Source organism: Erinaceus europaeus, chromosome 20, assembly GCF_950295315.1.
Source record: "Erinaceus europaeus chromosome 20, mEriEur2.1, whole genome shotgun sequence".
NCBI lineage: Eukaryota > Metazoa > Chordata > Mammalia > Eulipotyphla > Erinaceidae > Erinaceus > Erinaceus europaeus.
Window position 1 is genome coordinate 2179910 of NC_080181.1, and position 13473 is coordinate 2193382.

The 13473-nt window shown below is 53.6% G+C and overlaps 1 protein-coding gene across 4 annotated transcripts in view; it reads right to left on the minus strand.

Annotated features, from left to right (window-relative positions):
* Window positions 1–2029: 2029 nt before the first annotated feature.
* The window catches only part of MTMR2 (myotubularin related protein 2), a 29909-nt gene continuing 18465 nt past the window's right edge, over window positions 2030–13473 (minus strand). For all 4 annotated transcript variants that reach the window (XM_007520714.3, XM_060179681.1, XM_060179679.1 and 1 more), the window contains 12 exons: window positions 12911–13005; window positions 12671–12781; window positions 11546–11647; window positions 10804–10887; window positions 9356–9505; window positions 8770–8958; window positions 7639–7824; window positions 7313–7519; window positions 5922–6014; window positions 4162–4275; window positions 2987–3163; window positions 2030–2750 (listed from right to left, as the gene is read on the minus strand). In XM_007520714.3, coding sequence (XP_007520776.1) covers window positions 2589–2750; window positions 2987–3163; window positions 4162–4275; window positions 5922–6014; window positions 7313–7519; window positions 7639–7824; window positions 8770–8958; window positions 9356–9505; window positions 10804–10887; window positions 11546–11647; window positions 12671–12781; window positions 12911–13005 — 1670 coding nt within the window. In that variant the 3' untranslated portion in view covers window positions 2030–2588. The remainder of the gene's footprint in view (window positions 2751–2986; window positions 3164–4161; window positions 4276–5921; window positions 6015–7312; window positions 7520–7638; window positions 7825–8769; window positions 8959–9355; window positions 9506–10803; window positions 10888–11545; window positions 11648–12670; window positions 12782–12910; window positions 13006–13473) is intronic.

Consider the following 13473-nt stretch of genomic DNA (forward strand, 5'->3'; position numbering starts at 1 on the left):
GGTTCTTGCGAGAGAGCATGTTGAAGATTGCCCTGGGACCTCAGGCCTGCAGGTCATGCACTCTGCCGGCTGAGCTGCTCCTCCGGCCTGTGTGCTGTGTGGTTGCATTGGGGCTTGCTTTCTTCAGCGTGGTGGGGCTGAGTTCAACCCTGGGTCGCACAAGTGGCAGAGCACCACGGTGTCCAGGTAAACTGGCCCTTTGCCCGACACCGTCAGTGGATGTCAGCTACGGCCTGGTTGAGGGTGGAGACCAGACGCTGCTCGCCCCGGCTGCTGGCGGTGCAGGGACTTGCTCAGGACAGACTTGGCCACAGGCACTCTGCCGACTGCCTCGGAGATTCTGGACGGCAGTGTTGGGTGCACTCAAGGTGTGTTGCATGTTCCTTTGCTGCATTTATGTGCTGTGTCACAGCTTCCACCTTTCTGGCCACAGTCATGCCCCCAGGCACCATCAGGCATAGCCCCCTGTGCTATGATTTTGCCCACCTTTTTTTTTTCCTTTCATTTTTTTATTTATTGGACAGACACAGAAATTGAGAGGGAAGAGGGAGACCGAGGGAGAGCAGACAACCTGCAGCCCTACTTCCCCACCTGTGAAGCTTCCCCCCTGCAGGTGGGAAGCAGGGGCTTGAACCCGGGTCCTAGAGCACTGTGCCCGAGGACTTTCTGTATTGCCACCAGGGTCATGCTGACCCACCACTGCTGACAGCCATCCCCTCCTGTTTGATAGGACAGAGAAAGACCCTTGCAGACCTCTCATCAAGTACCCCCCTGCAGGTGGAGCCTGGGGGTTTGAACCTAGGCCCTTGCACGTGGTGCCGTGTGTGCCGCCCGTCCTCTGCTCTTTTCACTGTCCACCTGCTGGTGAGCATTTGGGGCGTCTTGTCCTATAGCAGCTTTGAATGTGTTTTGGTAAACATGGAGTTGGTATGCCTTACTCTACTCCTGCCTTCATTTTATTTGGGTGCACACCCACACGTAGAACTGCTTGATCACAAGGTAGGTCTGTTTGCAATTCTTTTTTTTTTTTTTAACTTTTTTAAAAAGTGGCGCATCGAACAGGCCTCCCAGTCCCAGCCTTCTATGGGGCTGCCTTTGATGTCATTGAGCTGCTGACTGGATTCATTATATATTTTGCAGCCTAACTCTTAGCTGATACATGTCTTTCAGCTTGTCCCTTTGTGTAGGTTGTCTTTCACTGGTGGTTTTGTTTTGCTGTCCAGAAGCCTTGCATTTTAGTGAACAGGCAGCCCCAACTGGTGGTGGTTTGTCAGCAAAAAAAAAGTCATTGGTGCTCAGTAGAACAAAACTTGAGGGTTTGTGATGCGGCCTCCCCAGGCTGGCGCTGTGCAGTGAGGCCGCATCAACAGCTCAGCTCCTCAGCCTCTCATCTCATGCTGGGTGGCCGGCCGGGCATCAGCCAGGCTGTCTTCAGTCATGGTACCTTGCATGCAGGCTGGACTGCTAGCTTGAGTGTATTAAGTTATGCATTTCACAGAATGTTTTTAAGCTGTAAGATTTGGGGATGTCCTGACGTCGCTTATGCGCTCATGGTGTCATGACCAATAGGGGAGACAGACCCTCGTTTGTTTCTGAATTACTGACAGTTTTGTCAGGCTTCCATGACATAAGAGCCCCGTGTTGTTCTCTGACTAGCCGACACCATCTCTTGAAGAGATCGGCCTTTCCCTGGGTGTTCTGGGCTCCCTGCAGGTCTGTCCTGGCTTAGTGAGGCTTATGGCCTTTTTAAGACTGCATTGTGTTGGACACAATTCAGAGTCCTTGTTGGCGTAAAGGAATGTAGCCAATTACTGTAACCGCCTCTCCCCCCCCCCCCCCCCCCGTTTCCTCAGTTGTGTCAGCCACCCTCTTTCATAGCTAAATCGTGACCTTGCGTGTGCTTGCACTCTCCTGGCCTGTGGAGGAATCTGACAGCTTGACGGTGCTCACTGAGCACACTATATACACATGGAAACTGTCCCTCAGGCCAACACCAGGACAAGCTAGCAAAAAACAATTGCAGACCAAGTTGAGGAGGGGGTTGGAATGTCTCTTTATTTCAGGTACACGAGGAGAGAAGCTCTAGAGGCCGCTGACGGCACCGCTGGCCCTGACTCCAGCAGGGAGGCTGGGCACCTTCACACGCACCAGCTCTCTGGGTGACTCAAGTAGTAGAGACCCACGTAGAGGCTGAGCATGGGGCTTCTCACCATCATCTGTAGATAGGCTTCAGTAAAAAAAAAGTCACTTCAGTAGCGTTGAATATTGCCTTAGACCTCACCAGCAACATGCGTAGATGTGTTTAAGACGTTTCCTAGTGTTTCTAGCAGTGGAGCGAGTGGCCGGCGGCCGCATCCCCTGTGCACGCCTAGAAGCATCCTCAGGACTGCCGCCCAGGGCCCCAATAGCACATGTCCCCGCTGTGAGCACGGTTTAGTAGCCTCTGGGTGACTTTACATTAGTGTCATAATTGTGATCACAAGGAGCGTTTCTCAGCCACCGTGTGCTACCATAGTACAGTGTAGTGTGCGTCCCAGAGATGGGAGCCGGCGGAGGGCTGAGCTTTCAGTGTGGCCGGGCGGGCGGCCTCACACCACAGTCTGCACAGGGGCAGTGCACTGGGCTGGAGAGCCGGCCCTCTCAGAGGAGGAGGTCGAGCGGTTGGAGACCTCTCTCTGGAGTTCCTCCACTTTCTTCTGAAGCTCTGCCCGTTTGGCAAGAAGTTCTTTGTATCTGTTGTGGACGGGCTCCTACAAGAGCAAAGAACCAGAATCACGTCATGCTTCCTGTTTCCAGCACAGCCCGGGGACTGCAGGGGCAAGTGCCTGCAGCTCAGTGACACAATGCTCGCCCTCTACCCACTGCAGACTTGCAGCACCATCAGGCCGTTTCACCCACCCTAAGCCGGGTTCTCTTAGGTGACAGCAGGTACGTGGTGGTCTTTCTGAGAATGCAGAAAGGAGAGGGAGGCCGGCAGTGTGCCTACCTGTGGCTTCATCCTCGGGTTCCACCGCACGTAGTAACCCACCCAGAGCTCTAGGTGGCGCATGCTGGCCACCGGATAGAGGACGTGGTTGCAGTAGCTCCCGTACAGGGGGTTGGTGAAGTCTTCCGGCTGGCTGTTGATGTAGGACCACAGGGACACACTTCTCTGAGGGACATTCTGTGAGGGAGAAGTGGAGAGATGTCTTTCTATAGGAAAGACCAGCCCTGCTTGTGGTGCTGAGGGCCTCGGTCTGCCTCACGCACTAGATAGCACATGTAAGTCTCTGATCTCTCATCTGCCAGCGAGCGAGCAGGCGAGCGCCCTGCGTGAGGTCTCCACTTTGATCTCAGCTGGCTTCTGTCTCGTGCTGAGCAACTGTAAATTCAGTATCTAGGAACAGTGCTGACACCAGCGGAGATGTCTTGAGTTGCGATAGAGCATGGTCTCGACAGCAGTCAGCCCAGAAGATGCAGCCCCACAGACAGTGCTTGCCGGGCCTAGCAGAAAGGGAAGGGACTTGCTTTCTCCCCAGGGGTCACTGCTGCTCTCGGTGCCTGCACTACGAATCCACTGCTCTGGGAGGCCATTTCCCCCATTTTGTTACCCCTTTTCTCTCCCTCATCTCCCAACAGACAGGCACCTGCAGGTGGGGAGCCAGGGGTTTGAACTGGGATCCCTACGCCGGTCCTTGCACTTTGCACCATGTGCGCTTAACCTGCTGCGCTACCGCCCAGCTCCCGAATAAACGAGCTCTTAGATCTAAACAGTGAGTCCTATCTAAAGCTCCCCAAGACAAAAGGTAAATGTTTTGACATCTGTCTCCAGGAACTGTAGATGAAAGAGTGGGGGACCAGGTGGTGGTGCACCCTAGCTCTTAAGCACACACATCACCATGCACAAGGAGCGCCCAGGGTTCACTCGCCTTCTCTTCATGTCAAATAAAAAGGAAGTGACCGAGCCCATAGCACCAAGGCAGCCCAGCATGCGAGTGAGCGGCTTCCCTGGCCCGAGAGGCTGATTTCTGACTGGAGCCCAGCCTCTACTATGTTCAGAGCCACAAGGACAGCTCAAAGGTAGCTGTCAGGTTGGCGTGTCTTTCTCCAAAGACGGCTGCCTCAGGCCAGAATCCAGCCCAGGGCCCCTCTGGGGCCTCCTTGCAGGGAGAGCCGCTTTACCTCTTTTGCTCTCTGCTGCTCGCTGTTACAGAGGAACGTTCCGAATAAGCAGCTGTACAGGTGGTCCAGGATGGTGATGAGAAAGTACTCGTTGAACTCAAAGGCCGTGGGGAACTGGAAAGGAAGCACGCGGCAGGTGAGCTGCGCAGGTCAGAGCTAGTCAGGACACGTCGTGGGCTTGGCTCTCTAGGCAGAGGGCACTTGAAGCTTGTCAGGAAGCATGTTGAGGGGCTTTGCCTTGACACCTGTGCTCCCCACAGCACGGCAATGACCTGGCCCGGGCAGTGCCTGTCTGCCCAGGACGACCGCATCTTGAGTGTTGTGTGTTTAGGAACCACAGAGCACATCTAATGCAGGGAACGTAAGAACCAGCCTACCGCCCTCTCGTGGTGATCAGCTCTATGGGCAGCATTTTTCTATCAAAGAGGAAACTGCACAGCCAAGAATGAGGGCTTGACTGGATGTCTTAATATACAGTATTCACATGTAGGGCAATTTAGGCGGAGGATTCCCGGTTTAGTGGCGCAGAGACTAAATGCACAAGGACCTGGCTTCACAACCCTGGCCCTGCTGCAGGTGTGTCTCCCTCTCTGATGTGAGACTGCCCTGAGGAATGGGGAAGGTCTGTAACAGGGCTGGTGAGAGGTTTCTTTCTTGGCAGAAGTACTAGTGCAACTATAAGGATGATCTAGTCATTGTGCAACGAGAACAGCAAAGCATGAGTGGCCCGAGGATTGAGATCCTGGGCAAGGAGAGGTCCTTTTTTCAAAGTCCCAGTAGCAAGAGGAAGTAGATTCTGGCTAAGCGCAACATATTGACAAAACAATGTATGCCTGGGTGGTATCACACCCGCTCATGAGGGTCGAGTGGGTCCCGTTTTCCGTCACATATACAGAAGGAATCGAGTTTGTCTAGTTGATGGACTTCTCCAACCTGTTGTAAACAGGCTGTACAGTCTCCCTCCAGAATCACCAAGGCTCACCCCAGCACCTTTTTTTTTTTTTTTTTGGCCTCCAGGGTTATCGCTGGGGCTCGGTGTTGGCATGCAGTGGTTGAAGCCACTTCCTGGTGGACCTTTTTCCATCTTACTGCATAGGACAGAGAAGCTGGGGGTGGATAGAGACAGATACCTACAGACTTCCTTCACCTCTTGGGAAGCGCAACACCCCCCCACCCACAGCCCAGGACTTAAATGGGGATCCATGCACGGTCCTCCTGCTTTGTACTATGTGCGTGTAACCCGGTGTGCCACTGCCTGGCCCCCTCCAGCACTTTTCAAAATAACTTCCCCTACCTGAAAAATTCCTTCTTTTACTAAACTTAAAATATGGCCCTTATCTGAGACCCAAGAAGAGACAGCAGTGCACCACCTACTGCAGGACCCATTATTCGAGGCCTGCTAAGTGTGCGTGTCTACTATTGGGGGGGGGGGGGTTCCGGGAGATGGTGCACTGGACTCTCAGGCCTGAGATCCCGAGTTTACCCCCCAGCAGCACATGGACCAGAGATGCTCTGGTTCTTTCCTCTCATCCTCTCCTTAAAGGAAAACAGTTGTAGTACTGCTCTGAATCACCTGTGAGACGTCCTCCCCACCACTGCAGATGAGGCTGGGGGCTTGGGCCCGGGTCCTTGTGCATTAGAGCACGCACAGTCAGCAGGGGAGCCATGCCGCGACTGTGTGCAGGACTCGCAGGGACCCTGGAGCTCATCCCCGCACCGGCTACTCAGAGCTGTTCTGGTCAACACCGCAGACAGCTTACCTGCCTTGACATTTGCCAGACACAATCGATAAACTGCAGGAAAACTGGAGATCTGTCTGCATCTGCGTGGTTCTTATCTCCATGGCCAAGTCTCTGTAGGAAGGAAAGAAGAGCCTGTGGGTCGTGCGCTTTCTTACAAGTAGGCTTTAAAGCCTTGAAGGAGCAGCACAGGCACGTCGTGGTACAGCTCACTGCCACCGTGTGCTGCCAAGCCGGAGCCCGGGCTGCTGGGGTCTGCCTTGACCCGAAAGCCTTTTCAAGCTCCATGGGTCTGCCTCACCCATTCTCATGCTTCCATGTTAAATGTGCCAGTGGGTGAAGTTTGATAAAATCCCAAGTGAAAGTTCAGTTCTTGGAAACACCGCCACAGAAACGCACCGTATGTCAGTGGTGACATTTACGGAGCAAAATGCAACAACAATAGAAAAGGTGTACTTATCCAGCTAATTCCTAGATAGTGGAGTTACAAAGTCATTCACAGTGAACACAGACCCATGGAGCTTAAAGGGATAATGAGAACACGTCACTCGTAGCAGCTCTGAGCCCCGTGCTCAGGATGGGGCACAGTAAAGGGAAATGCCCACAATGCTCTGGGACAGCGACCTAACACCCTTCAGTTAGAGTTCCTTCATCTGAGGAGCAGGTCAGGTGAGGCCAGTCTTCCCCGCAGCTGTGTTGCTGCTGTACTCGGCACAGCTCCCTTGTGGGCAGGATGCAACGGAAGCCAGCCATTTGATTAACTCCGGACTTGGCTAGAGTCCTTTCAGGTCATCAACAAACGAAAGGGAGGAACATAAGTGATTAAGCCAGCTAGAGTAACGCCACTGTGAGCCTGGGTGACAGCTCATCTGGGAGGGAGTCTGCCCCCAGCATGCCACACGGGGGTAGGTGTGTGGCTTCTCTCCCTGCCCCTGAAGATTTATGTGCAGCAACTGGGATGACACAGGCAGATGCTAGGACTCAAGCAGACGGATCATACTTGACGAGCCTGTCTCCAAGGTCACAAGGAAGTTTCTGGAAACTAGACATTGCCAAGTGAAAGGATCTGCTGCTTGTTTCTAGGTATTCGTGTTGGAAGTACACTATCACTGGATGAGTGCTCTGACATGGAGGTCCTGAGCCCAGGAACACGGCACTTCCAAATCTACCCGCAGAGTGATAAGATCTATGTTAATTTAGCCTCAGTCTAAAAAGTCAGGCAGCTTGAACCGACTCCTTACCATCTGTTTCCACCTAACAGTCGGAGGGGCCATCACAAGGCCGCCTGGTGCTTCCTGGAAGAGATCAGGCGGCCCATCCCACCACTTCCAGCACAGACAGACAAGACAGACAGGAACTCTGGAGAAGCCTTCCCCCGGAGCACTCAGGTGCCCAGGCGGCGCTGCACTCACCAGCTGAAAGCGGTGGCCGAAGCTCAGCCACTCCTTCTCCACCAGCACCTGGAAGCCCCTCAGCGTGCGGTAGTGCCCGTCCAGCATGAGCATGGCCAGGGAGGTGAGCTGGGCCGTGCGGTCCCAGCCGTCGCTGCAGTGCACCACCACCGACGCCTTCCCTGACTCCACCTTGTCGGCGATGCGGAGGGCCCCCGCCAGAATGAGCTGCAGGATGACATTCTGAAGCTGCGGCGCGTCTGGAGACGCACTCGAGCTCTGGCGCGGAGTGGGAGCACAGTGGTCACGGACGTGGCCTCCCGAGGCCCGGCGCCTCGCGCACCCACCTTGATGTGCTCCAGCCAGTGGGTGGACTCCAGGTTGGACAGCCAGTGGGTCTCCTCGATGTTGGGGTACACGATCTCTTTGAGCTTCCGCAGGGACTCTCTCATGACGTGAATGTTGTGGATGTCTAGGAAGACCAGCTCTGCATTTTGATAGGCGTCTTCACTCTCATAACCTCCGCCCTTTGCCTAGGGAAAGGCACAGCACAGGAAGTCGTGGGTGAGTGGACGTGAGGGAACGGCCACCTGCGTGGAAGAGGGTCCCCGCTCCTGGGGGACAGCCAGACACAGCTGTGAAGAGACAATGCCCGCCCTGCCTGTGGGGGAAGGTGCTCTCCTGCCCCAGGCTGTGCTGCGTCACCACCTCAGACGCACTTAACCCTAAAGACTCGTACTCGACAGCGTGTTACTGCCTCTCTACAAGTTTCCTCTACAGAACAGGACGGGAAACAGCTGGCGTCCCAAATCCGCTCTGGCTGAACATAATCATAGTGAAATCATACACGAGGTGTCTCACGGATGTGACTATCTGACTCCTGACTTTGAAGACATAGAACACATGACCCAGGAAGCAGGCTGGAGCTTCCTTGCTGACACTGAACCCAGAGCACACAGGCGCAGGCAGTCTCAGCTGCCACCTGCCCACGGGCGCTATGGCCCCAGCAGTGAAGTCCAGCAGTGACCAAAGAGGTTTTTTATTTACTGCCCCTTTTGTTGCTCTTGTTATTGATGTCATTGGATAGGACAAAGAGACATGGAGAGAGGAGGGGAAGACAGGGAGAGAAAGACAGACACCTGCAGACCTGCTTCACTGTCTGAAGCGGCGCCCTGCAGGTGGGGAGCCGGGGGCTCGAACTGGGGTCCCTACGCTTGACCCGCTGTGCTACCGCCGGACTCCCCTTTTTTTTTTTTTTTTTAAAGCTCTGGAGTCAGGTGGTTGTACAGCTTTCTTGGGGTCTGAGAAGTTGCTCAGTGACCGTGTGACTTCTGCCCTGAGGAAAAGCAAGCCCACTGAATTATTCCTTCAATCCAGTGAGCTACTGCAGGCCTCAGGAGCCTCAGCAGGACGTCTGAGCCTGCTGGCTGGGAGCTGGCTGGGGCGGGCAGAAGCCCAGGACAGAAACGGCCCCGCACCTTGTTGGCGACGGCGTTGACACTCGGCCGGGCATCAAATATGAAGAGCTTGTGAGACTGGGCGTTGGAGTCCATGATGGCCTGCAGGTACTTCTCGTCGTCCTTGCTGCGCTTCCCGCCCACGCCCACCATGGGCTGGCTGCTGCGGGTGATGGCGGCCTGGCTCTCGGGGTGGACCCAGGACAGGACCTGCAGGTGGGGGCAGGGCACTCTGGATGCCGCCTGAGCAAGTGTCAGAGCTGCCTGTTAGTGTCCCTTTCTGATTCTCTTCCACCGTCAGAAAGGGGGAGCTGCTGGGAATTGTGGAGTTAATCTTGCGGGCACCAAGCCTCAGCGGCGACTGGTAGTGAGGGGGGGGGAAAGCACCTTAAGCCAGTCCTGGCGTGTCAAACAACTGACCCAGAAGTCTGGATGTTAGGAAGCGTTGATTTTAGATACCAACACAGTTATTTGACTTTTCCAGACAGTGATTCATCAAAGACCTGGGGCAAACAGCATTTTTCAGCAATGCACAGAGGCAGCCCTGCACCTAACAGCTAAGACTCAGCGCCCTCCCGCAGGCTGTGCCCCGCAGAGCCACACTCACGGGGATGCGGCCCCGGGACCGGAAGGCGGCCACTCTCTTGAGGTCCTCATCGGGAATGTTCGCGGGCACCACCAGGAGCGCAGGGTACGTGTCGCAGAGCTCGTAGCGTTCGTTTATCTTGGTTATCCTCCAGCTCTCATTTGGGATGCCCTATGGGAGGAAGCAAAGCCCAGAGGTCACAGGCAGAGGCCACCTCCCTCCCTCATCCCAAATTTCGGGGGCTCTAAACTTGTGGGTGTTGGACAGAACGTGAGTCTTCCTCCTTCACCCTACAGTAAATGGTTGTGGAGTTGTTTTTGTTTTTTTTAACAAATACGTACAGCTTTAAAATTTTTATTTGATAAGACAAACATTGAGAAGAGAGAGGGAGAGAAAAGAGACACCTGCAGGTGGGAAATGGGAGGCTCGACCCAGATCCTTGCACATGGTGATGTCTCGACCATGGAGGGCACATTCAGTTTGGTACCAGGCAAGGTAAACCGTCCGTTTAAAGGACTGGGAGATGTTCAGCGTTGGTGTGCAGGCTTCTCAATCCCAGTGACAGAACGCACCAACCACGTCCCTAGAACGGCTGCTGTTACCTTTCCACGTGGTGGATCACCCACTTTACTCCGAATGGCAGTGTATCTTTTACACTGTTCACTTTGTTAATGTTTTTTTCTCTCTCTCTTTTTCTTATTTTCCCTTTTGTTGAGTTATTGTTAATGTTGTCATTGTTGGATAGGACAGAAAGAAATGGAGAGAGATGGGGAAGACGGGGGAGGGGGAAGAAAGACACCTGCAGACCTGCTTCTCCGCTTGTGAAGTGACCCCCCTGCAGGTGGGGAGCCGGGGGCTCGAACCAGGATCCTTAAGCTTCATGCCACGTGTGCTTAACCCACTGTGCTACTGCCTGACCCCCTTTTAAAATTTTTCTATAGCAGCGTCTCTGAAGGTATAAAGCTTTCAGATTTTACATGGTGTTAAGTTATAAGCAGAAGAACTACTAAGAAACATTTTCATAATTAAGCTATAGGACATAAAGATACCGCTGCATTTTTACTTTACAAAATGAACCGACTGGAGGCTGGGTGGGGGCGCACCTGGACCGACACACATTACCAAGGGCAAGGACCTGGGTTCACACACCCACTGCCCAGAAGCAGGTGTCTCTTCCCCTCTCATTTTTTTCTCTGTCCTAGCAAATAAAATAAAAAGGAAAAAAACAAAGGCCACTGGGAGCAGGTAGGTTCGTAGTGCTAGCACTGAGCCCCAGCAATAATCCTGGTGGAAATAAATGGGGGGAGTGCTGTGTAAACTTAGATACTGATAATAAAAACGGGGGGCTGCCGTGTAAACTCAGACAATGCTTGTAAACAATCACTGGCACACTGAAGGGCAGATGCAGCGTCAGCACTCACTCAGACAGCAAGAAGGAAGCTTCCAAGTGAACAAGCAGAGGTGCGCACCTGCCTTCTGTACTCCACAAGAGGGTCATAGAGCTTCCATCCGTTTTCAGGGAAGACTTCCTTATACTCAAAGGCAAAGAGGGGCTACAAAATAAAGGTGTCGGTTAACAGGACGGCGGCGGAGCAGCTAGTGCCTGGGGGCAGGGCTGCCTCAGCCACAGCTTCCATCCCTTCCCTGTGCGAAGCTGGAAGCCTCTTCCTGTGCTTTCAGACACGCAGGGCACTACAGAGTCCTGCCACATGCCAGCAAGATGAGCCTGCTGTCCTCGGGCAGCTGGTTTCAATAATGGAAACACATGTCAACAGGCAAATGCCTCTGGGGTTTGGGGAGGGGGGTAACTTGGGTATGAAGTTTTCCTGGGTTGGGGCAGACAGCATAATGGTTGTACAGGGAGATTCTCACACCTGATGATCCAAAGTCCCAGGTTCAATCCCCAGCACCACCAAACCCAGAACTGAGCAGGGCTCTGGTAAAAGGGGGAAAAAGACAGTTTTTCTGACTTGTCACTTGTTAGAATGACACTACTGAGAAAAGCAGTAATGGTAACAATCACCTGCTCTGGTTTCAGCTCTTAATAGGGGCCCATCTTAGTGCCCAGGGGCTGATGCCAGGAGTTCAGACTCAGCTCCTAGCTCAGGAGGCCACACAGCTCTGCTCACGGAAAGGAGCAGGTGGAGGGATGGCCCTCGAGTGTTGCCCGCAGGGGTGGGTGACAAAGCATAACTACGAGTTAACTCTTACCAGGTTGTTGGACACGGGAAATGCATACTTCATGAGATTCTCAAAAATGGACCTTCTAGTCCGCCCCTCAGGCTTATGAGCAAACCGTAAATTCCGAATGTCCTAGAAAAGATGACAGCCATCCGCCATTGTGTGCTTGCTTGGCACTCACTAACTCAGAACCACCTTGTGACATGCTAGCAACCACCGTGGGACGCACAAGGACCTGGAGCCACTTCAGCAAACTCTACTCACACCTCAACCCTGGCAGGACGCAAAGGGCTGTGCAGACACGCTCAGCCAGGACTCCCCAGAAGCTCCACGCCCCCACCACCCTCAGCGGCTACTTCACTGGGCCACACACGTCAAGGGAGGGCACAGCTACAACTGTATTTTTTCAGCAGAGTCCACCTGGCATTTTGGAAACCAACTTCTAAATGTTTTTTTTTTTTTGCCTCCAGAGTTCTTGCTGGGGCTTGGTGCCACTGTTCCTGGAGGCTATTTTTCCCATTTTGTTGCGGTGGTTGTTGAATAGGACAGAGAAAAATTGAGAGAGAGGGAGAGAAAGACAGACACCTTTAGACTTGCTTCACTGCCTGTGAAGCAACTCCCCTGCATGTGGGGAGCTGGGGGCTCAAACTGGGACCCTCATGCCGGTCCTAGTGCTTTGCGTCACGTGCACCACCCCCACACACACAAAGGTCTTGTTACTGGGAGCCAGCAGGCAGCTCTCCCCGCTGTGTGCAAGTCTCCATGCTCAAGGGCCTGGGTCTGAGCCCAGGACACCAGAGCAGGGTGGAGCTTCACCAGTGGGGGCGGTGTTGTAATGTCTCCTCTCTCTCACCTACCAAAGGGGGGGGGAATGTTACCAGGAATGGGAGAGTTGTGCAGGCAACCAGCGCCAGCAATAACCCTGATGGCAAAAAAAAAAAAGAGTTTTAAAAAAGGTACTGCTTGTGGAAAACTGAGAAATGTTATGCATGTACAAACTACTGTATTTAGTGTCCAATGTAAAATGTTAATCCCCCCCCAAAAAAAGAAAAAAGTAAAGGTACTGCCCCAGAGTTTGACTTGAAGCAGAGAGGAGGAGGGGAGAGTGGAGCCAGAGCGGGGCTGGGGCCCTCAGCTACACAGCTTCACATTTACCTTGCACACCGTCTCTAGGCCATAAGAATTCTCACCCCGGCTAGAAGCACCACCGATCTTTTCTACTCTACTGATCACACCCAGGGAAGCATCTAAAACGAACGGAGGGTCCTAAAGGGAGGAGAGAAACTGTTAGATGGGGCAGGTGACACCGTCTCTGCTTTCACAGCTAAGATTTCTCATGAGAAAGACTGCAGCACAGTCACGTTCACAGAAGTCCGATCCAGTCGCAAGGCTTACCCGTTCCATGCTTTTGAAATATAACCTGTAGTCGGTGACGGTCAGAGTCCCCCGTACAGCACCAGTGAAGGGGCAGATGTAAGTCACATCTTTGGCTGAAAAGGCAAAGAAGCCCACAGTTCACACAGTGCCAGGGACACTGCTGGACGGCAGGTGGCTGGGGACCTACCGTGAGGCCCAGCAGTGCCCTGCTATATCACTCTGCCTGTGTGTCTGTCTTTCTATCTGAAGGGGGGGGGGGGGGGGAGAAAGTCCTTGTGGGACGTGGTGCAGCAGGTGAGGTTGGACTACCAGGCATGAGGCCCTGGGTTCAGAGTGATAAGTCAGTCCTCAGACAGCAAGGTCTGGGTGCTGGCAGCTGTCACAGGTGGGTGCAGTCCCGTCCCCATGTGCAGCCCCTCCTACGGAAGCCATTACTGAGCCCTTGTTAAAAACAGGGCTGTTAAAGTAAGAAAGCAGAAGTACACTAGAGTTTGCAGTGAGTACCTCCCTAATACTTCCTCTCCACCTTTCCAAGCTTTGGGTCCATGATTGCTCAACAATTTGTTTGGCTTCGTATGTTA